Source organism: Aulonocara stuartgranti (genome assembly GCF_965226115.1).
Source record: "Aulonocara stuartgranti genome assembly, chromosome: 5".
In the NCBI taxonomy this organism is placed as follows: domain Eukaryota; kingdom Metazoa; phylum Chordata; class Actinopteri; order Cichliformes; family Cichlidae; genus Aulonocara; species Aulonocara stuartgranti.
The window spans coordinates 38,760,892-38,786,175 of NC_138943.1; the positions used below are offsets into that span (position 1 = coordinate 38,760,892).

Consider the following 25,284-nt stretch of genomic DNA (forward strand, 5'->3'; position numbering starts at 1 on the left):
TCTTATTAGAATGAGATTTTATCCACTACGGTGCAAAGTTTTTAGATACTGCATTGATAAAGTACAAGAGATACAATCAGTGCTCTGTCAGTGTTTACTCAGCATTCAAGGACAGCAATATTTGCATAGTATTTTTACTGACATATAGTGCACATATGTTTTGGGCAAAAACATTTTTGAATATTGAAATACGAAAATTTTTAACATACAATTGGCAAATTAGCCAATGCCAATGTAAAACTTTATCTGCCTGTTAAAAAAAGAAGATAATCTTCTCACAAACTGGTGTTTGATTTTGAAACAGGAAAAAAGTGGGGAAACAACTGAAAAGACTAACATTTGAATGAAACCTGAAAGCAAGTTAATACTTTCTCTGCTGCCTTATGATAAACTTTGGTAATACTGATGTATAAAGAACAACACTGGCTGATGATGAAATACAGTCAGCTGGCATGGTGACACTGCCAGTATTAACTCTCTCAGCCTCAAATTTAACTTTTTGTTGCTAATGCACAACCAAGTCCTGCAGTGGTACTTCTGAGTAAAACAAACTCATAAAATATGTATGTAGAGTAATCAGGTTGTTAGTTTTTAACTGTTGCAAATCGGCAACGCCTGCCTTGAGAGGGTTAACCTGCAGGGCTGGACTGGGACAAAAATCGGCCCGGGCATTTTGACTAGAGACTGGGGCTGTGTCCCAATTAAGAGACTGCACACTTGAAGTACGCGCACTACGTACGGTGCGTACTATAAGTACGAGAAATGCGGAAGTGAGAGGCTTGTGAAATGGGACGGTATACGCTTCGTCGCGCTGATCAGGTTGCCTAGCAACCATGATACGAACCGCGAGACACGTTACATACAGCTTTGTTTGACAGAAATGAAGGAGAAAAATGTTTTGTTGGTCATTCATTTTTGTCATGACATCACTTTGATTAGTTGAGTATCTGAGGCTGAGACCACGGGACTGTAAAACATGATTGTTGGGCTTCATTTCTGTGCTGAATAGTCATTTAAGATTAGTTAGTAAGTAACAATTAGTTAATGTTGTTCATGAGACTAAAGTCAACTCACTGTGGCAATGTAAATATAATATGGCCAATATTATAGTATTGTCAGATTACAGATTATTATGATATATATATATATATATATATATATATATATATATATATATATATATATATAAATACACACACACACACACACACACACACACACACACACACACACACACACACACATATATCACTGACTTTCAGCTTGTTGTGTTTGTGAATATATGACTGACTTTAATTATTACACATTCGCACATAAATAAGTGGCGTCATATTCAGTACTTTTGACAGTTCACTCTTCGGCCGCTCCATCTTATTAGGGAAATTCCACATACATAAATGTAAATTTCAAAACTCAACCCCATCATTTAATTTGTTTTTGATTGAAATTGAATATTACTTAAACTCTCTTAAATTAACTTCCAGTAAAAAAGGTTTATCATTGATTGATATTCATTCAGAAATGTTTAACGAATGAGCTGTCACAACTTTCAAGTACAAAGTTGTTATGAAGTCTGTCACATTCCCCCCTTTTTTTCTTTTTTATCCTTTATTTATTTATCCTTCTTATTTCATTGTACTGTATATTGTTACTCTTATTTGCCTTGTATGTCTACTGTACAAACTGAACTGGAATGAATGACTGTTCGCTTTATGATTTCAATAAAGTTTGGGAAAAAAAAAACAACCTCTTTGGCCGCTCCCTTCTGCCGTATTTTGCGGCAAAATTATCCACACCCACCGCCGCGCTATGAATTGTGGGATATATGGGACCACGAAGCGTGCACCGGACCACGCTTGATATTTGGGGAAATCGACGGCGCATTTGGAGTATGCATTTGAAGCACACTTCGAATTGGGACAGCCGTCGTCGCGTGGCGGTGACGTAACCGCACTTAAAATGCATACTTCAAGCGTGCAGACCCTGAATTGGGACACAGCCTGGGCCTGATTTGCCCCAGCTGTGTTTCCCTCCTGTTACCTATTCCCTGATTGCTTCCTCTTTGTATTTAAGCCCTGTGTTTCTCTGTGTCCGTGTCGTGATCTACCCTTATCTTGTTGTGTGTTTTGTTTGCGTAAGTTTACCTTGGAGTCTTAGTTTTGTTACCCTTTTGAGTTCAGCATTAAAGCTGTATTTGAGTTCACATTTCGTTTCCGTGAGTCTGCATTTTGGGTCCTTCATATCACCACTCCTGCCTGCACGCAGCCGTCACATAACAGTATCGTTTCATGCATCGGTTAAAACACTCGACTCCAGCTACATGACGCACAGCTGGAAATAGAGCAGGGCGATATGGCCAAAAATATTTATCACGATATATATCTGAAAATTTGCGATAACGATATAACCGACGATATAATTGATGCGAGACAAAATACAACTCCACAACATTACTAGCACAAAAAGACAACCTTCCATTTATTTTCACTTAAACAAGAAGCTGGTTTTTATGTACATTAAAGCTTTATAAAAATGTAACAGTGCAAATGCAAATTCCTTGCTGAAAGTTTAACCAAAAGGCATTTCCAGTAGAAATGGGCTGACATATCCTGAGCATAACCATGTATAATATCCACTGAAGTTAAAAAGAGGTGCTTTGCAACATTAAACTGCAGTGTGCAGTACGCATTTTTCGGACCATAAGGTGCACGGGATTATAAGGCACATTAAGCGAAACAAAGCAGTCCGATAAATCAAACTTTATTAAACTCATTCTTCTTGCTTCCTCCACTTCTGTACCATTGATTCATTAATGTTGAATTCTCTGGCAGCTGCTCTATTCCCATGTTGTTGCAGTATATTAATGACTAACCTCGTATTGTGGATGGATTATCTCAGTTGTTCTCCTGACTGAAGTTTGGTCCGTTTACAGCATCCTGCCATGCGATTGCATTTGTCTCTAACCATGAAGAACCTTCACGTTAAGTTTTATAAGTGGAAAAGTGTTAGTGTTGGTCCTCCAGCTTCACTGTTTATGTTATGCTAACATAGCTGTGTCGCTAGCGATCACGTAGCACATCATTATATACCAGCTAGCCCAACTTCAGTAACCCTACAAACGTCACTGCTGTTTAGTTTCCTGTCTTCATTTATGTTGGAAGTGATAGCAGAGCTGTACGTTTGATTTTTTTTCAAAAATCTCTCAGTCAGAACATGCAATATCATGCTTAGGTAACTAGCGAAACTAGCGAGCTAACTTCCGCTAGCTTCCTGCTAACTTCTAACTCCGTTAAATGTAATAACTTTTGTTTTCATGGATGCCTGGAAGTTAAACTTTATAGTTACACCTGGTAAAGCAGCAATGCTGATCGTTTTATTAAAGATGAAAGAATTTAGACAGTTTTTAACTCTAAGTGATGCTGCAGTGTTGTTTGACCTGAAGCATACGGAGTTTAGGACCCAGATTACTCCCAGATTTAAGAGCATCTTAGTCCGACAAATATGACAATAACAACGGCCGCTTGCATGTTCTGCAAAAAAACGTGCTTTGTTGTGTATCTGACGGACAAACACCAAACCAGTTCCACATCACGGAAGTTGCACCGTTTTTACAAACCAATTCTGGTTCATCTGTTTCACTCAACAATCGGCCATGTGCGTATGAAAACAAAGGCACTGCACATGCGCGTTTTACTCCCATTCTATCGCGATATTTCATTTTCCTATCGTTGCCTAACATTATACCGGTATTACCGTGAACGGTATAATATGGCCCAGCCCTAGCTGGAAACACTTCCCGCAAGTCGAGCTGCCCGAGATTCACAGAATTTACAGAAAATGTTACATTGTTGTGATTTTTGTATCGTTATTGGGATGATAGAATTCTTATATCGGGATATGAGATTTTGGTCATATCACACAGCCCCATTTCATGTCTAATACTTGCATTGAAATTGAAGGTTGTTGGTTCAGTGCAGGGTGCTGCTGGCACTCCCTTGTTGAGCTGAGTCAGTCTGGACGTTAGAAGTGGCGCTTTCTTCTTCGTTGGTTTGGCGGACTACACGCCGCCAAGGAGTATGGGTGCCCTCTGCTGTTGCAGTACCTCACAGTCAGACAGCTATCTCTCTGTGACAATAATCCGATTGTTCAGTCTGACGTCACAAGCCATGTCTGGGTCTAAACTCCGCTGCAGGTCCATATATCAAACGATCACTATGGCATTACTGAGAGTTGAAAAACTGTCTAAAGTCTTTCATCTTTAATAAAATGATCAGCGTTCTGCTCTACCAGGTGTAACAATTGAGTTTAACATCCAGGCATCCATGAAAACGGAATTTATGACATTTAACGGAGTTAGAAGTTAGCAGGAAGTTAGCTCGCTAGCTTCTATCTAAATACAATATAGCATGTCCTGACTGCGGGGTTTTGGAAACAAATTAAAACGTACAGCTCTGTTATCACTTCCAACATAAATGAAGACAGAAAACTAAACAGCAGTGACGTTTGTAGGGTTACTGAAGTTGGGCTAGCTGGTATATAATGATGTGCTACGTGACCGCTAGCGACACAGCTATGTTAGCATAATATAAACAAGCTAACTTTTTTTCCACTCGATAAAAGTTAACATGAGTGTTCTCGGTGGTCAGGAACAAATGTAATCGCATGGCAGGATGCTGTAAAAGGACCAAACTTCAGCCAGGAGAACAACTGAGATAATCCATCCACAATACGAGGTTAGTCATTCATATACTGCTGCATGGGCTGGGCTGTAGTTACAGCCTAAGGTTTTAAAAACTGAGCTTAAATAAATGATTAGCGGTAATAAAAGCCGAGGGAGGTCAACGGTGATCACTAACTTTTTTTTAGGAGCTTTTTGAGATTAAATAGAAGAAAACACAAAGCATTAATGTTAACAACACAAAAGCCATATTAAATGCAGACTACTTTAGCCCCGGAAGTAGGATTCGTCACGCCATCACTCAATAATCGGATAGTATCCTCCTTGGCTAAGTTTTTTTTTTTCTTTTAATATAGAGGTAACGGTTTAGACACGTGATGCAATGTCTCCAAAACGTGCATATAAATGAGAATTTTTAAAGAAACTGATTGTTACAGCTTTTATAATACATTCTTTGACTGCTCTTGACCTTGCAAGGTACACCAATTATTTTATTAACATCATTTCATTATTTTTTTGGTATTTCATTTTTATCAATTAATTTTAATTTCAGCAGGTGGTATCACACTCAAACAGATTGAACAGTGGTACAGCCATGATTTAAATCTCCTGTTCCACCACATCCCAAAGGTGCCCTTGGTTTGGGATCTGGTGAATGTGGTGGTTGGTGCAGTTCAGTGAAGTCATTGTGATGTTTGAGAACCCAGTTTAACATGATCACAGTTTCGTGATTATGGTGCATCATCCTTCTGGAAGTAGTCATCAGAAGATGGGTACACAGTGGTCATAAATGGATAGACATGAATGGTGGAAGTTCGAGGAGAGGAGTAAGCAATTAACTAATAAGAAAATTATGTTTAATGATCAAACCAAGTTAACTGATGAATCCCTGAGATTCTAAATTTGAATGTAATTTTTTTGCAATGATAAGGAAGATTAAAACACAATCACTTGTGACTCATGATGTGCATTAAAGGATTAAAAAACACTGTAAAAGCACACAGACGGTGTTATTTATAGGGTAATTGGTTCTACAATAGAAAATGGCCTTTTGCCACAAAATATTTTTTTCATTGTAAATAGCCATCTTACTTGGTGAGACTGTAGAACTTATTTTTTGGTAATTGCTCATATTTACTGTTAAGATATACTGTTTTATCAAACAGTCTGAACTCTTTAATATAAAAAAAAATTCACCGTAATTTTCACCATAATTCTAACAATGTTTTACCCAAACCAATTAAAAGCACGGTTTTGAGTAATTAACATACAGTTGTAAACTGTAAATTCAAATGAAAAAAGCAGCAAAGATTGTCATTCATACATAATTATTATGTAAATTGAAGGGTGACTAATTGTAGATAATGTTACCGATTTTTCCTGTTGTTTTCGAAGAAACTGTGCCATATTACTGTAAATTAATATATTTTCAACATATTTGCAGGGTTAAAATAAAATCACCATTTGTCAATATAGAGAAATTTTATATAGATATTACAATCATTTACTCTCTTTGATTTAATGGTAATTTATCGTTGCAATTTTACAGTTATTTAGGGTAATTTTTACGTACATTTCTTACAGTGTAGCTTTTACTGTCATTTTTAAGCAACACTATTTTTGAAAATCTGCATGCAGCCGTAAAACGTATTTGAGGCTCACAGTGACTGTGACACAGCAAAATACTAATAGAGGAAATCATTAAAATCTGCACCACAATTCTGGAGTATTTGGTATTTTAAATTTTCATTTGCATTCATTTAACTTTGTACTGTAGTGGTTATTGGTACTTTGAAACATTTGTGTAAATGAAATTAAAAGAGTCCATTCATCCATCCATCCATTCACTTCCGCTTATCCTTTCCAGGTTCGCGGGGGGCGCTGGAGCCTATCCCAGCTGTCATAGGGCGAGAGGCGGGGTACATCCTGGACAGGTCGCCAGTCTGTCGCAGGGCCAACACACAGGGACAGACAACCATTCGCGCTCACATTCACTCCTTCATTCACACCTATGGGCAATTTGGATTAATCAATTAACCTATCCCCACAAGCTGCATGTCTTCGGACGGTAGAAGGAAGCTGGAGTACACAGTAAAAAACAGAGTGTCAATTTTACACTTAGAGAGTTGATTTTAACTCTGTTTCAGATAACACTTGGTCCCACTCAAAATTAGAGTAAAATTTACTCTATGGCCAGTGTTAACTTTTTAGTGTTAATTCTACTCAGTTTAGTGTCAAAAATAACAACAAAATGTGCAAAAATATTTAACACTGCGGGTTATTCACACTGTTTAGAGTAATATGAACTGAAGAAGCTTCTCGGTTGAGAGGTGAAACGTCTTCAAGCAACTTAAAGAAGTCCAGACGCTTTTCTTTGCAAGCTCCTTTGACTACGATGACCTGGATGACTGAGAACCTTCACAGACAAATGGCTGTGATCTATCCTATATTATGAAAATAACTACAAACATACAGGTTACAGTAACAGCATTTATTATGCATCTCATTTCAGTGTAATTTAACGTAACAAACTCTTACAAATGACAGTAGCATACGGTACTATGATGCTCACCAGAGAAAGCAATATGGGACCACAAAGAGAGCGTTGTCATTCACTTCATATGACAATTGTATGTCAAAAGGCCTGGGATAATGCAGGTTGTCAACATGAAAGACAACTAAATCTTGCTTTGTCCTACTTTGTTGATGTTTATATCTAATGCAAAAAAGCAAACTGGCAATATTTGAAACATCTGTATCTCATCGAGCTGAAGCGAAAAATAGCAACTACTTTTAATGCACTCGATCGATGTGTTTTTAACATCATCTGCCATGGCTCCTATTCACCACAATTTAGAATAGAATAGAATCAATTCAACTTCATTGTCATTGCACATGTCAAGTACAAGGCAACGAAATGCAGACACTGTGTTTTTGGAAGGTCAGCTTTGTCATGATGCATGTTAACTGTTTGTCTAATAGTAGATAGCTGTTTGCCGACACAATTCAATTCAGTTTTGTTTATATAGCACCAAATCACAACAGCAGTCGCCTCAAGGCGCTTCATATTGTACAGTAGATCGTACAATAATACATACAGAGAAAAACCCAACAATCATATGATGTGGGGTTATGAAGCTTCTTGTGCTTTGACTATGGGTGTAGCACAAAACTAAATTGCTGGCATCGACTCCTTTAGTTCCTTTCATTGTCTCAGAAAAAAGTCAACTGGTTTGTCTCTCAGCACTGTGTGCTTGGTTGGAAGGTACTGTCTGACATGTGATTGTTTCATACAGTGATTACTGAGAACATCAACACATATTACACACTGCAACCTGGGCTCATCCTCGCTCCCCCTCCAAAGGAACCCAAAGTTGATGTAACTCATTGTTTTGCATTGTTTGCTGCTGTCATGTGCCATAGAAGTTTCACTGCTACTGCTAAAGTCGCTGCTAGCACTTGTGCTGAGTTCGCTTTAGTTGGCTTCAGTTTCTGCTGTGCTGGTCAAAATATTCACTGTGCTTCTCATTCTGATTCTTCCCGTTTGGAGCCAGGATTGCATCGCTTTTTGACCATCATTTTCATTTCTCTGCTTGCCATCAGTCATCATCAGTTTGTCAACCCTACTAGGTAACAGTTGGCTGGCATGGAAAGCTTGTAGTCTATTGACTATAGCTGAGAGGTGGGGTATCAGGTCAGACCCAGGATGGTCACGGTCCTGGGTTTTGTACCCAGTGTTTTTGGTTTTGGTTGATTTAACAGTCTGAGGTTGAGTCTTGTCTCTCTCTCCATGTTTATTCGCCTGTCCCCCAGTCATGTCTCTGTGTGTTTCTCTTGCTCCCTGTTGTCTGTATTTAGTCAGTCTGCGTCTCAGTCTGTGTTTCGCATACTTCCTGTTATACCTCTATACTTGTGTGCAGCGTGTTCAGTTTTGTTAGATTACGTTCAGCTGTGTTCCCACCTGTGGATCGTTGCTTAATTTGCCCTCGTGTGTGTTTATGTGTCATCTCCCCTCTGTTTGTTGTTGTGATCTCCCTCAGTGCTGTGTATTGCCTCCCACTTGCCTCACACTGCTGTTTGACATGGATGTGGTTGCCAGTGGAGTGTAATATAATATAATGTAAGAAAAAGTGATCCCACTCCAGAGCTGAAATGGTAAATGGCCTGCATTTGTATAGCGCTTTTCTAGTCCCTAAGGACCCCAAAGCGCTTCACACTACATTCAGTCATTCACCCATTCACATACACATTCACACACTGGCGATGGCAAGCTACATTGTAGCCACAGCTGCCCTGGGGCGCACTAATCTTAGTGAAGCAAAAAGAAATGGAAGTATGTGTTTATAGTCTGGTTCTTTTTTTCAGTACATAATGAAATAAAAATATGGCTTAATATTTTAGCTCGTTGTTCTGAGGAGCATTCCCCGCCAGAACAAGACAGCAACACCTGCTCAATACTGTAGCAGCATTGGCTAGTCATGCCCAGAGCCACAGAGTTAAAAGGTATTGCACAATTACTCAAAGGCTGAGTCATTTCATGTCACAACAGGATACCCACCTGATGTACTACATGATTTACTTAAGGAGACTGTACCTGTGTTTAGATGCTGAGTTTAGATCTTGAAACAGAAAGTCTTTCTCTCTAAACAGAATCATCAAACATTTCCCATAAAAGACAGGATAAATAAACTATACTGCTAGCCTTTCCGCTGTTGCTGAGATGTTGTTACAGTTGTCTCACCTACCCACACAGATGAGAGCATTGGTCACTTAGGCCGTCTGATTGCTGAGCACACACATAGATTTACCAGTGTTTTTCCAGAAGGGAGGTTGATTCCAAAACATTTTTTTTTTGTTTATTTTGAGGAGCATTATTGTCTGCTCACCGAAGAATTTGGTCCACTTGTGTCTTTATGGGCAATGAGGTTTGAAGCTAAGCACCATTTCTTTAAGAAGATGGTAAGACAGACTAGCTGCTTCCATAACATTTTAATGTCTTTGGAAAAAAAACCCACAAGTGTATGAATGCATAGACTCTCCATGGTTTAAATTTCAAAAAACCTGCTGCTGCTGCTGCTGCTGCTGCTATCTCTTCATTGAAGATGTCAAGAGTACCACGAGAGGTTGTAAATTAAAACGAACAAGCATTTCTATCACAGAAATTTCCTGAAGAGTAACATAGTTCAACTGACAAACAAGGCTGGATTTCAGGGCATCAGTTACAGTTTCAGCATGCTCCTGGTATATGGCTCTACTGATGGCTTGCCTGACTTTGCAGAAATACTGCAAATCATTGTTTGTTTAGACCAGGGGTCGGGAACCTGCGGCTCTTTAGGCTTTACACTGCGGCTCCGTGGTTTGAGAAAATAAATTGTAAAAGTATTTAGCTGAAGTGTATTTTATTTGTGTTAGTTCTTTTTTAACTTGTACTTCTAAATTGGAAGATTATCATGATCTTGAAATATAAAAATAAAAAGATATTTTATTATTTTTCGTCACTCAAAATAAGAGCCACACTCACGGAAGCTGGTATAGCTGCCGAAACACCGTGCTTTTATTGAGACAGCAACCACAGGTAGGCCAAGTATGGAGAAATGTAAAAAAAGAAAAATATCTGAAGAAAATAGAACATTTAATGATCCCTGGGCAGATTTATTTGCGTTTACTTCTGACGAGAGCGGCCTACCAGTATGCCTAATTTGTGGATTGTCGATCTTTGGATCCACATACGTATTTGAGCAGCTATTTCCCACCATGAACTATGTTAAAAACAAACACCGCTCACGCCTCACAGACGACAGCTTACAGTCCTGCGTAAAGATGAAAGTGACTTCGTACAGCCCCGGTCTGCAGACGCTGTGTGCAGAGTTTCAGGAGCAAAAGTCCTATTGTAAACATATCACGGCAGACCCGACGGTGTTTGCATGAACATGGTTTTCAGCTTCTCTTTATTGACCACTTTTCACACACGGTTGCTGTACGCAAGCAGCTGGCTTCAGCTTTCCAGCACAGAGCCTGACACATAACACAACAGCAGAGAGGGCACAGACTTTAAGGTGGAGAGGCGTGATTGCGGATGACACTCAGGTGCGTCCACCTCTTCTGCAGAGGTACTGCAGGCCAATAAGGATGACGGCTCAGTTTTTGTTTGCTACATGGAGAATTTAAGTTAAGCTTTTTAATTCATTTAAAAGAGACCTTCAACTGGATGTCTTTCTTTTTTGTAATTTTTTAAGATTTCAAAATGTGTTCATTACTTAAATAAAATTTCATTTTCTTTGTAGCACTTCATGGATTTAATAAGCAACACTTTATAGTTGTTTATACAAAGCATAAAGGTAAAAAACAATATATACAGTGTTATGTTCATTTTAGATGTCCAAAAGTATTTGCGGCTCCCACTGTTTTCTTTTCCGTGGAAACTGGGTCTTAAAGGTTGCTGGCCCCTGGTTTAGACAGTTTATTGTTTGCCAGACGGAATCCCCAACAATGCAGAGGAACTTTTAGCAGCTGCACAGATGACCAATTCTTCACATTCATTTCAACAGATGAGGTTGAGGACGAAGGCACAATCGAACCATTTGAAACAGAACCTTTTATTACTGTCACGCTGACACCTGTGAACAAAGATATTGTTATACTGTGTTCTCTTCTCCATTGCCACTAGATCTCTTTCCAGCATGCAAAGGCTGTGTATCTCAAGCACATGCAAATTCCAGCTTTCCTTATATGGTTGTCACTCTTTGTGCTCAAAAACATGGTTCCTTAGACACATAGTCTCTTGTTTTTATTTGACCGCTAAGTGCACAAAAGATGCTTTAGTGTTGAAATAAAATTATTCTTTTCAGAGCACCAAAGCACTGAGATGAGATGTGAAACTTAACTGCAGTCTAAGAAATGTGAGGAACTACTTGCCATGATTTTAATTCAGTGACACTGTTTAAAATTGTATGCTTTAAAATGCAGGTTACCCAATAGAGGAATGCATTTATAGAGTAGTGATATTAATTTCCCAATAACTCAAATGGTATATTGGGGGGGGTGTCAAGCTTTCTAAATAAGTAAAACAAAAAAACAACAACAAAGAATTCTCATTCTATCTTTTAAATTAAATGGAGGACAGCTGCAGTGATCACTGGGTGGTTTCTATGGTTGCTCTAGTTTAGTGCCATTTCTGTTCAATTCCACCTACTCAGTTCTCCATGCAAATGACTGATTTCCAGCAAGAATACTGGGTTCACTGAACCCTTTTCTCACACACAGAGGCTTGCCTTTAAATGAAGTCCCACTGCCCAAGCAAAGAGATTTTCAGAATTTTCAAACACTAAAAACTATTTTTTACTAGTGATGTTAACATGCCTGTACCCTTTCACACATCTAGACAAACTAACTTCATTTCATCTATTATTCGTTTTGGGAAGTTGTCATTCTAAAACATATTTGAGTATGTTAACTAAGGCACCTGGTGTGTAACTAAGGTTTCATTATCTCATAAAGGGCATGTTAGAACATTTTCCTCTTAAATCTGACAATATGACACTGAAAGTTCCTTTGTACAGAGTGCTGGATTTGAATGCTCCCCTGTTTTGTTTTGTTTTGTTTCGTTTCGTTTCGTTTTGTTTTTTTGTTTTGTTTGTTTTTATTTTTTATTTTTTTGTTTTTTTTGGGGGGGGGGCAGATTGGAATGACAACAGTAATTGGTGGTTGGGGGGGGGTTGCCTGCTATAACTGTGAAATGTCAAAATAAACAGCTCTATGGCACATTGTATGCTGTGTGATTTAAGTAACATTTACATAGTTTTTATAAATTATATTGCTTTCTATAATCAAGTAGACTAAAATGGTAAAAATATATTTAACAGTACAGAATATGTTTTAAGTCATATTTTAATGGAAACAATATTTCTGTCTATGAATAAAATAAAATGAATGTAATTTGAAACATAAATTATAATCAAAAGACAACTAAATAAAAATGTCTTTAATATTTTTCATAATTATTAAGTGTAGGGGTAAGTACCTGAAATTATAAAACTAAAATCTTGTTTTTATCATTATTTAACTACCAGAGATGGTGGAAAGCCTCAACTGGCATCGCTCCAAAGAGTCCACCCACCACTTTAATCTCACTCTGATCTTGTTCTTAGGTCTGGCATAGTAACTAAAAATTTTATAATATTCCCTGAAAACCTTTTGTCTGGTAACTTTTAAGCAACATTTAAATTTGCAACAATGGATTATACAGCAGTGGGGAATATGTTTCCATACAGTAAAAGTCTTTGTGAAAGTTCTGTAACTAAATTAAATGATACAAGTCCTCTACAGTTATCTTCTTCAACGCCATGTGCCAACACAGTGCAGAGCTGGCACCTAAATTCTACTATCACAGATATTAATCATGCATATGACTCTGGATGCTGTGGGTCCTCAGCAAAAGAAAGCCTCAAGTCAAAAGTACATGACTCCCTGTTATAACTTTAAATATTCTAGGAATCCCAAGCCAGGTACAAAGCGGTGCTCTACCTGTATTGTGACTTCGACTGAGAACATTGTCGGGCGGCAGAAAGGAATACTTCAAGGACCTCCTTAATCCCGCATCTTCCAAGGAGGAAGCAGAGTCTGGGGACGAGGGGGGCCAATCACCTATCTCTGGGGGAGAGGTCACTGAGGCAGCTATTCTGTGGAGTGTTATGGTGGCAGAGCCCCTGGGTGGATGAGGTCCTCCCTGAGTTCTTGAAGGCTCTGAATGTTGTAGGACTGTCTTGGTTGTCACAGCTCAGGTGACAGATCGGGGGCGGTACCTTGGATTGGTGGTTCCCATCTTTAAGAAGGGGAACCGGAGGGTGTGTTCCAACTAGAGGGGCTCACACTCCTCAACCTCCTTGGGAAAGTCTATGTCAGGATGCTGGAATGGAGAGTCCATCCGTTAGTCCAATCTCGGTACAGGGTGAACAATGTGGGGTCTTTTTCCTAGCCGTGGAACACTGGACCAGCTCTTTATCCTCTCAAGGATACTTGAGGGTGCATTTGGAGTTTGAACAATCAGTCTACATGTGTTTTGTGGACTTGGAGAAGTCATTCGACCGTGTCCTTTGCCGTGTCCTGTAGGAGGTTCTTCGGGAGTATGGAGTGTAAGGCCCATTGCTATGGGCCGTTTGATCCTTGTACAACCGATGCAAGAGCTTGGTCCACATAGCTGGCAATAAATGGGACTCTGATGGACTCTGCCAAGGCTGCCCTTTATCACAGATTCTCCTTTCACTTCGGTGGTCTCAGAATTTCATCTCTGCTTTTTGCAAATGATGAGGTTCTGTTGGCTTCATAAGGAGATGGTCTCCAGCTTGCAGTGGAACAGTTTGCATTGTGAAGCAGTAGGAATGAGAATCAACATCTCCAAGTCTGAGGCTGTGGTCCTCAGCCCGGACAAGTTCCTGACCCAAGTGGAGGGGTTTAAGTATCTCTGGGTCTTGTTCACAAGTGATGGGAGAAGGGAGCGGGAGATCGACAGACAGATTGGTGCTGCATCTGCAGTGATGCGGACACTGTACCAGTCCGTCGTGGTAAAGAGACAGCTAGGTGTAAAAGCGAAGTGTCTGGGTGCCTCCTGGTGTTCTGGACATGTCCTACTGGGAGGAGGCTCAAGGCCGACCCAAGACATGCTGGAGAGATTCTGTCTTTCGGCTGGCCTGGGAACACCTTGATGTTCCCCCTGACAAGCTGGGGGAGACCAGGGAGAGGGAGGTCTGGACTACTTTGCTTAGGCTCCTACCCTTGCGACTCAGCCCCAGATAAGTGGAAGAAGACGGACGGATGGACGGACATGTTCTAATCTATCCATACATCCGTCCATCCAGATTCCGTTCTGATCTCTGTAACAAAATATGAGTTGACAGTACTGAATGCTGCACTGGTATCTGGCAATGCGATAAGTGTTTACTAATATACCATCTACATATAATGTTACACTGTGTGTTGAAAACTGACCTTTATTTTGTAGTTATTTGTTTACATTAATGTCATAATTACACAATCACAATGATTAATTCAATTCAGTTTTATTAATATAGCACAAAACATAACAACAGTTGCTTCAAGGAGGCTTTATACTGTAAGGTAGAGACCCTAGAATAGTACAGAAAAGACCCCCTATGAGCAAGCACTTGGTGACAGTGGGAAGGAAAAACTCCCTTTTAACAGGAAGAAACCTCCAGCTGAACCAGGCTCAGGGAGGGGCGGGGCCATCTGCTGTGGCCGGTTGGGGGTGAATGATGGAAGACAGGATAAAAGACACACTGTTGAAGCAAGTCTGATGTTAATAACTAATAATTATATGTTTATTCCTGAACTTTTTTAAAGATCAATTATGACAGAATATACACTGAAAATGTCAGCACTTGTGTTACTTCAACACTGCAAGTCAGCGTACTAGTAAAGAAATTCATGTGCATATAATTGTACTGAAATCGATCAATCAGTCACTGAAGAATTTGTGCAGCATGATTTATGGTCCTGCAAATGTGTATGTCTGCATTTACATTGAAAAATAATGTGCATAAATGTAGATGGTTACAATTACCCCAGGAATTGTGGAGGGATGAAGACAGGAAAAACAGTTATAAATCCCAACACTGTGATGCTAAGCTTTGCCACATCCAGCCCTTGCATACCTTCCGGCAAGAAGCAAGAGTCCCTTAAATCAATGCCTGAGCTAACTGTGGTTAGAAGTGAACGGGTGAGGCTGGTTACAGCAATAGGATCAGTGTATCAGTGAACCAGAAATAATACCTCAGTTTAGAGTATTCTACCTTATGAGTAGCATAGAAACAACAAGCAATAATCCTTCCATGTGAGGTGGACTTGTAAAATTAAACAGAATAATACAAATGTTCCTATCCTAACAATAGCTTCCCTGTTAACAACCTTAAAAAGAATCCCTACCATATGCCTTACAGCATTAAGTTCCTTGAGGTTGGGACTTTGCACTATATAAATAAAACTGAATTGAATTGAATGTCCTGGGGTAAATATAGCATGAAGTGTGTGGTGACTGAGGTAAATTATTATCTTCTACACCCAATTATCATTTATCATCAACCTTAATTATCATTGATTAAAAAGAAATACACAAAACACAAAACCTAAATTTAATGAGCTAAATTACATTTTTATCATTGTCTTTTATAAAACTTTCATTAAACAACTACTACAAAATAAAGCAGCCCTCCCTGAGTATTTAGTGTTCTAAAGAGCTTTACAACACAAAATAGAGACACATTTCAGATAAAAACTTAGTGCAACATTTTATCGCACATATTTCAGTATAGCGATAGCGATAGATATGTTTTGCAATAAGCACGTGGGTTTTTGGCATTCAGACTTTCTATAATGGGTTATAAAAAGTGGTCAACATCAGCCACTAATATCTTATGGAAGCCATTAACATAAAACAAATTCTGTTAAATGTTATTTATATCACAACAACAATTGCCTCAAGGTGCTTCATATTCGTACAGACCCGACAATAATAAAAATATGTGCGTATTGATGTTGTGACTCTGTTTGAAGGTTTAAAGGCCTCAGTGAAAACACAAAACAGCAGATTCTTTAGAAGATGGCAAATCCAAAATACATTTCAACCTAATGATACAGAATTTTTCTGTACAACATAAATGCTCTCTTAATTCAAAATTAACTGTATCGTCCAGTGTAAAAGTCTTGATTTAAGTGTCCGGATCAGTTTTTACAATTCTTTAAATGAAGGCCTGCTCACACTTACAAACAGAGGACAAATCCTATAAGTTGTGCTTCATTTAGAGATGCAAGATTTGATGATGCTGTAATGAGTCGATGTCAGTTTGATGAATAAAAATAGCTTTCTGTTTTTATGAGAATGAAAGCGTCTGAAATGAAGCTAAAATGATCGAGTATCAGTTCATGCTTGAAAAAAGTGGCACTGGTTTGTTAATAATAAGCAATGGAAATTTGCTAACATTAGTTAAGTATTACTTTAGAATTTGCACTGTTATTATAGTTACCAGAGGCTGTATGCTGCCTGAGGATGTCACCATAAAAACATGGAATTTCGATATATCACACCCATGTGTTTAAAGTTCCTGAACAGCGCTTCGTGATGCGACTTCATTACCTAAAACTACTTTTTGACTCAAATGTCAGGAGACTAGAACAAGAATACCAAGTGACAGAAAATTACATTATAGAGTAAATATATTTGTACGTGTTGCACAGAATAAATGCAGAATAAATTCTAGCCTAAATAGGTTTTTTTGGCGCTCTCAAAGACGCACGCCAGTTACCAAAAGGTGTGTTGTAACTTTTCGAAGAAGTTATATACAAATTATACTACTTTTCTAAATACCTTGAGGGTATTAAGTGTTACCGGTGATTTCCCATTCATATGACAATCATGTCACATTTTAGGCTCGGAAATAACATTATTATCTTAAACGTTTCACTTTCTTCTTCTTGTGTAAGTTTAAAGGTTCTGCCAAGTTAAATAAATACATTATAGCATCGTCATCATGCGCACTGAGCAAACGCTGTGATAAATAAAAGACTATTCATTTCGCCCATATTGCACACTCTTTTGATCCTCCGCATGTTTTATGAACTCCCCTCTCTCCCACTCAGTTGTTGGGAGTCCCTCAGGTAAATTGGCCTGCAAACACATAAATTCAACACAGCCCTTGTAGCGGATAGATGAGACTCTGCTGCCCATTGTAACTCCCACACAACACCGTGGATTCCAGCAAACTTCTTGTACGCCTCTTTAGAGAAAAGGCCTCTCTTTTCATTTGTCCGTGTATACCCCTGACCAAGCTAAGTCTTTTCTTTTTCCTCTCTCCGTCTTTAATCCGTCCCTCTATTTCAGGAAGAAAAAAACACAAAACCAGTTCACGCAGTGCTTTAGTAGCTAAAAGTAAAAGAGCTTGTGTTCTCCCCACCACCCCCCCACGCAGCGCTGAGCCCTGAATCGCTCTGGAAAATTGCTTCTTTTGAATAGGGGGAAGGAGGAACAACGTTTAATAGGATCCAAAGGGAGTCTGTGCTCTTAAACAGGTGGAAATTGGACGTCCTCGAATTTATACAAATAGTAAGTTTATAAGCCGGCAAGGAAAAAGACGGATCCCATCTCCGAGGATTAGCAGCTCTCTCCGAGAAAAAAAAAGATTACTGTGTTGTTAACCAAATGAAAGCAGGAGACTCACTCAGCTCCTCCAAAGCGCGATTAATGATGAAAACACAATTGTGCAGCAGTTTTACTGATGGAATGGTTTCATATTTACGTGCCATCCCCTCTATAGATTTGTCTCCCTGTCACCCAGTTAGGTGCTTGGGTGCCCGATTATGTCAAGAGACAGTGATTTGCACTGATGAGGGGCGGGCGCTGCCAAGGTCTGACAGAGAGCAGTCGGCTGGTTTCTCCACTCCCATCTGAACAATAAGAAGGTAAAGTACAACACAGACGTAACTTTGGCTTAACTCGGTGTCCAGGAGCTCCGGCTACAACATTTCTTGCCCTCTGTTTCCTCCTCCTCCTCTTCTTCTTCTCCTTAACGAGCCCTGTAATGTCTGTTAATTTTGTGTGTGCTAGTTAATGAGCATTAATCCATCACCCCTGGATGCTATTGTTGCGAGGCGGGGGCCATTTGAATGCAAATGCGTGACACTGTGACAGCAAGGTGCTTATTAAACTGATGTGTCCGCCTGTCTTTTCTGCTGGGAGCTCAGGGGAGTGAAAAGACGCGGGGCAGCTGGACTATACACGGAGTTGCTCACACCAAGTTCTGTTCGGCTGCAAAGCGAAACTACTACAGCGGCAACAAAATGGCAAGTTCAGCCTCTTTAGACACGGTGGTGTCCTGCGGGAGGACTGCGCCGTCCGCGGCTCCCAAAACGCTGGCTTTCTCCATCGACTGGATCATGTCCAAGAGCTCGGAGCCGAAAGGGAACGCGGAGGAACGTTCAGAGGGGAAAAAACTGCTAGGGCTCTGCTCCCCAATCCCCTGCATGATCCCGCTACAGCCCTTCAGCTACGACCTCCAAGCCAAGGCGCTGATGAGCTATTCGGAGCTGTGGAGAGCCAGTTTTAGGGGAACTTTGTGCGGCTCGCCAGCTGCTCCGTGCAAAGGAAACTGCGGGTTGTGCGGCAAAGGGGATCCGAGCCTGAAGCAGCAGCTGCTGACGTCAGGGAGCAGGGTGGTAAAACCTCAGGTCCTGAACCAGGCCGTGCCCAGCAGTGGCTCACTCTACTATTTCAATTACCTGGACTCTGCGTACCAGCAGTCGGAGCTGCTGGCCGGCCACTGGCTCTCCAGCCCGCAGGCCCAGGCCTCTCTCTCGGCGCACCACAGACTTTTGCTGCTGGAGAATGCCAAACTGACCGGTGTGGGCACCGACAAGCTGCCCACACCTCAATACCCACACAAGGAACATCTGCCAGGGCAGCTGGACCAGATAGTGAAAGAGAGCCACGGCCTGACAGCTGAGAAAAGCGGCATAAAGACACACAGCAAACTCAGCGGCAGTGGCAGTGCGGACGGAAAACCCAAAAATTTCACCTGCGAAGTGTGTGGAAAGGTACGGTTTTAATGCATTTTTGTACATTGTTATTATATTCTATATTTTATATAAAACATGAACAAATGCGCCAGCATCTACACACCTATATAAACTCAATAATGAACTTTTGAGGCCGATGTTAGTTTTTTTTCTTCCTTTTTCTGACGCTTGTTTTAAAAATGCAGGTCTTTTGTCTTTTTAGAATAATGTTTACTCATATTTTGTATGCCTTTGTGTCGTCTGCAGGTTTTTAATGCGCATTACAATCTTACCAGACACATGCCGGTGCACACGGGGGCCCGGCCCTTCGTATGTAAGGTGTGCGGTAAAGGATTCCGGCAGGCCAGCACGCTGTGCAGACACAAGATCATCCACACGCAGGTGAGACACTGTTTCACTGTGACCTTTCCAGCTTTTTGACTTGACTTTGTTTGAATTATTTTCTCTCATTTTGACCTGTAAGGAAAAGCCTCACAAATGCAACCAGTGTGGAAAAGCGTTCAACAGAAGTTCGACGCTCAACACTCACGTCCGGATCCACGCAGGGTATAAACCATTTGTGTGCGAGTTCTGCGGGAAAGGCTTCCACCAGAAAGGTAAATACTGGGCGCTGGAGTCCTCTTTAATCAGCTGTATTATATTACTGACTGGAAATTGTATCCTGATGTGATGTTTCCTATTTTCAACACTGCGGTGATTCAGTGTTCATGTGCAAACGAACAAAAAGCTTTCTCTTCAGCTCGTGTTATTATTCCACGAATTTATTTCATGAAATCTGCTGCCGTGCAGCCTAGTCATTATTTTTGCTGGGTTGAGCAGTCAGCTTTTAGAAATCCACAACTCGGTGGAGAACTTCCTCACTAAGAGGAGACGTGATTGAAATAATTGCTACACTGGCTGATGGACTCTGTGCTTTAATTGTGCTGGATGCTGTTTAACATCTCGCGCACATTGTTTAGAATCGAATAAAATAATCATTTATTGTCATATACAACGAAATTGTGGGTTCTCAACTTGACTACTGACGAAAAATATAAATACGAAAAAATGCCATTTTATTTTATTTTATTGTTTTTGTTAAGCTGGACTTGAGATTTGGAGCATAAATGCACTAATAATTTTATAGCATTATGCACGAAGATTCCGATTATTCTGCCCGCTCAATATTGCGGAAGTTCGCAGCCGAGCAGAGCTCTTTATGCAGACTCGCTGGAGTTAGTGTGGCGACATCGGCGCTCATCCTCAACATTTGGCATCTGCGCTGCCGAAATAAATAACGTCTGCGGTAAAAGCAGAAAAAGCTTATATTTGAAGTAGTCAAAGGGGAAATAACTGTGGGCTCACCGATGAGCACGAATCGGTGGGTGGAAATGAGACTTGTCACTTTACACGGACTAATTCTACCTTCGAGACTGTCGCATTTTCCCCGGGTCATTAGTCAGACCCCGGCAAAGTTGGAAACCGGCCTCCTTTAGTTGCGGCTGCGCTTGATTTTGACAAAGTTTGACAACTTTTTGACTTCGGCACACAAAAAGCCGATTAATGAAGGCTGTGGGGTGGAGGAGGCTCCAGCTGAACTGCTGGTGGAAAAAGAAAAATCGCAGTTGTAAAACGCGTTCCCTCTCTGCTTTTTTTTTTTTTTTTTAAATGTGTAGATGTTTCGCAGAAAAATTTATATTCAAATTTTTTCAAGCGGTTTTATTTTTCAGATTCTCCTGATTAAATTATTTTCTTTGGCCAGATTGGAGTGAAATGTTTAGCTGTGTAATTTCAGGGTAAAAACGATTAACTCAGACCAGGCGGATTTTTTTTTAAATTAACCCAAGTTCCCCTGAAGCTGACTCTCCTCAGCTCTGACGGGCTCATCAGCGCATCTGCTCTCTGATATTAGAAGCCGTGAAATCTACAATATTTCTGAGGTATTGAGTGCATTTTTATCCCCTTTTTCTATTTTCTAATACTGGTTTTAGGCCGTTTTATACTAGAGGAAGGAAAGCTGGTTATGGTCAGACGACTGGTTTTCACACAGATGCACTTTTTTCGTTTGACCTGGAGTTGTTTCTATTGACACTCACACATCAGCGAGACATGAACGTTTGATTTCGTGCTGCGAAAAGGCCACGGGTTAAATAAGCAGATGTTAAAAGGGTGGCAAAAATTCTAATGTCACACCTTTCCCCCTTTGAATCCTTTTTTTAACTCCTTCTCAGAAGAATTGTGAAGACAAAGTGAAAAGACTGTGATAAAAATGACATTGTGTTTTAATACTCTTATTTCGCAGGAAACTACAAGAACCACAAGCTGACGCACAGCGGGGAGAAACAGTACAAGTGCTCCATCTGCAATAAGGCCTTCCACCAGATCTACAACCTGACCTTCCACATGCACACACACAACGACAAGAAGCCCTTCACCTGCGCCACTTGTGGCAAAGGCTTCTGCCGCAACTTCGACCTGAAGAAGCACATCAGGAAGCTGCATGACAATGGCTTCTCGGCGGCTTCAGAAGCCTCCAGAGAGCTGCAGAGCTGAGCCATTGCTCGTTTCCTGCTATGACTTTTTAGCGGGCAGTTTTTAAGGTCTGACAAGGAAGTGAGGGAGTTCAAAAAACTGGACCCGAATCTTTGAAAAGAAATGAGGTAATCGGCTCCCGTCAGTGTCTCAGCAGGAATGCTGCAGCGAACAAAAAACAGACAACATCCGCCCAACACTGTCGCGATGTTTTGGGTCCACATAGAATTTCTTTCTGCATTTCCACAGACTGAAAGAGAAACCCCCTGTCTCCACGATGGAACTGTAAATAACGATAATAATAATCATAATAATAATAACGTGAATCATCTGGGGAATGCATCGCCATGTTGTTTATTTCATTGAAAAACTGTTCCTGTGAATAAATAAGTTAAATTATATTGAAACTGAATGTCTGAGCCATGTTTGCATTTTGAAGGTATTTGAAAATAAAACAATTATATGATCAAAGTTTATTCTGAAACACTTTGTAAGGTGCAAATATCACATTTAGACAACACACACGTGCCCGCAAGAAAAAACCCGTAAATGAAAACAGAGAAGGCCGCGAGACAACCAAAGTGTGTGATATTCAAAGACGAAGTAACTAAAACAAACGACATTTGGAAATATAGTGGAAAAACGGCACAACCTAAAAAATAAAAACAGCGAAAAAGTCTCATTTGCTTCTTATCTTTCATTAATTCTATTTGTTACATTTTCCAGCAAATGTAAACTGGGAGGCACGCGTGCACGAGCGCAGACGGTACTGGTATTTTGGAGCGCGGGTACTGTATGCTCTGCGGCCACTTTTATTCAACATTTACTGACAGACACGATCTTAATAATACTGCATTTACACTTGACTCTGGCTTAATGGCACAAATGATCAGATATAACACGAGGCTCTTGAAAGCGAATTACATTAAGCAGCTAAACAGCCTCGGGAGAAGGAGCGGTGGGGGTGGGGGCCACGCCGTCATCCGGAGCCGCTCATCAGAACAGGAGATAATGGAGCACTCGGGCCGCAGCTCCTTATCTGGGCCTCCGCGTTAATAGAGCTCAAGTTATTCTCCGCACGGCTTCTGGAACAATATTATCCCTGCACACATTCTGTCAAGAGGCCGATCCGTGCTCCCAAATGGCGCTCATTTCATTAACAGCCAATTAGCGCTCACCCGGGTCGGCCAGGCCCTCAGAAGCTTGGCAGGGCTAATATTAGCAGATGAATGCCCCGCTCACCTTTTTCATCAGTGTGCACCAGACATCTGCAGGAAAATCTAGCCAGTCCGCTCAAACAGACCGTATAAAGGGCTCTGTGCTGATGTGTGCGGCTCCGATAACACAAACACTTAAACCAGATGATCTTTTAGTTATTATAGGAATTATTAGGAAATAACTAAAATATCTCCGCAATTTTGAGGTCTTCAGTTGACGCACCACGCTGTTGCTGAATTTTCCATCAAATCGCGAATATTTATCCTGTCAGAGGAATAAAGTCGATGTTTTTGTAATCATGTGGCATTTGTGCGTCACGCGCCACCTCTCAAACAAAGGGAACACTGCTCAAACGTGTCACTTTATTTCCTGTTTCAAGAGTGGGAGAAAGGTGTTTTGTGTCCTACGTGCCGATAAACGACAAAGACTCGCAGATCCAATACTTGAAAGATGACCTCGGTGCGCGCCTTCTCCATGCGTGCACGAGCATCCAGCAAACGGAATACTGTTACATCAGGCAGAGTGTAGGATCTGTGTGAGAGGCAGTTTGTGTCTTTTACCAACGCAATGCGTGTGGTCACACGCGCGCGCGCACTGACACACACAGGGTCTACGGGCTGTAGGACTGAACAACGTCTGCTCAGTAAATAACCTAAAGGCAGGTTGGCCTTTTCTCCGCACTTTTTCTTTTTTCTCCAGCATCTGAGCAACCGCCTCAACATCCACAAACACGTTAACTGACTGGTGCGCGGGAGCTTTAATTAAGGCGCGCCCACGCGCAGCAGATTAAAGGGTTTTTTTTCCTTTCTGGGGTGGAGCGCTAATCAGTTGTCAACAACATGAGGACATCTTTCTTTTTGCTCTCTCCACCACCGGGGGATCGCTGGGGGATTCAGGCAATTTACGGACTACAAAGGAGCTCGTCTGAGACAGGAAGAGAAGAAAAGCAAGAGGCGGACTTTTTGTCTGTCCCAGTGAACTGATTGTAAATGGGAGATTAGCGGGGAAGCTTCGCCAGTCCAGCAAGTGCCCGATCGAGGAGGAAGGAGAGAAAAAGACCAATTAAGTCTACCAAATGTTAACTTACACCAGTTTCCCCCCAGTTTAGCCCACATGAAATTCCAATTAAAGCGTCCCGGTAGCAGCTTTTTTCTTTCAAAGAAGGCGGAGGGGTTAGAGTGCTTGTGTCACTCTAGCCAGGGGACAACGTTCCCACAATATCTGAGACAGGAGCTCGTTAAAGTAATACAAGGGCAATATGCGATGTTATCCCCAGTACAAGGTTGTGATTCCTTGGAGAAGCAAAACCGCTAAATACCATGACTAACACCAGCACAACAACTAACGGATGATGGTGATGGAAATGAAAACACAGTCAAACAAGATTTAATCTAACAGCTGACTGTGTGTGTGTACTCTTCATTGAGCATTTGAATGAACAACGTTTTAATCAACTTGTTTTTATCATGCCTATGTAACAAAAGTCAGCTAGATTTATAGTTTTATATAATGTGAGCATTAAATTGAATTCACAAAGGAGAGTGCAGAAAACACATTTTCACAGCCAGTCAAAACCAGCCTACAGTACATGTTTGTTGTGCCAGATATTCAGTAAGACTAACAGTAAATGAAATAAACAAGAAAAACAAGATAACTATAAAAGGAGATTAGACATCAAAATGCTATATCAGAAGGAGTTATGGCCATCTCTCCCTTAGCCTGCTTCTGCTGGGCTGTTCTTCCTGTTAAATGGGAGTTTTTCTTTCCCACTGTTGCCAAGTGCTTGCTCGTTGTGTTTGATTTATACTATAAGCATCTTCACCTTAAAATATAAAGCACAGTGAAGCGGCTGTTGTGATTTGGTGCTATATAAACGTTGCATTTGCTTTTCCACAAGCACATTCAAAGTTTATACTAAGTTTGTGCTTAGAAAGGCTGGGACCGCTTTGTGGCGTTGTTTCTTAACAACGCCACAAAGCGGTGCCTTGCCACCCCACCCCTCGTTAGTGAACCACTAGCCCTTTGAGACCATGAGCCTCCATTGTAAAGTACTGAGGGTTAATGAGCACTGGTTTCTCTTCAGTCTGTAGCTGTGCAATCAAAGGAAACAGAGATACTGACATGAGATGTTTAAAAACAACATTATTGTACATTTCTCATAAAGGAGCTAGTCTAACATTATGCTCTGATTTGGTTAAAAAAAATACCAGAAATGCCGAACTTGCTTGTCCAAAGACCAAAAAGTCCAAGATGATGGATAGAAATGAGCCACTCAAGATGCAGTGAACAGGCACAGC

General features: G+C 40.6%; 1 protein-coding gene across 4 annotated transcripts; it reads left to right on the forward strand.

The window, feature by feature from the left end:
- The first annotated feature begins 4,155 nt into the window (after window positions 1–4,155).
- On the forward strand, window positions 4,156–22,473 carry fezf2 (FEZ family zinc finger 2). Of its 4 annotated transcripts, none has more exons than XM_082532844.1 (5): window positions 4,156–4,733; window positions 18,022–19,276; window positions 19,505–19,639; window positions 19,722–19,854; window positions 21,540–22,473. In XM_082532844.1, exons 2-5 carry the CDS (start codon window positions 18,524–18,526, stop codon window positions 21,788–21,790), a joined length of 1,272 nt encoding a protein of 423 aa, XP_082388970.1. In that variant the 5' UTR covers window positions 4,156–4,733; window positions 18,022–18,523; the 3' UTR covers window positions 21,791–22,473. The 4 variants fall into 4 exon arrangements, with proteins under 4 accessions (XP_082388970.1, XP_082388968.1, XP_082388969.1 ...); XM_082532842.1 differs by lacking the exon at window positions 4,156–4,733 and having other exon boundaries at window positions 17,355–18,145; window positions 18,428–19,276; XM_082532843.1 differs by lacking the exon at window positions 4,156–4,733 and adding an exon at window positions 17,355–17,789 and having other exon boundaries at window positions 18,001–19,276.
- The last annotated feature ends 2,811 nt before the right edge of the window (window positions 22,474–25,284 follow it).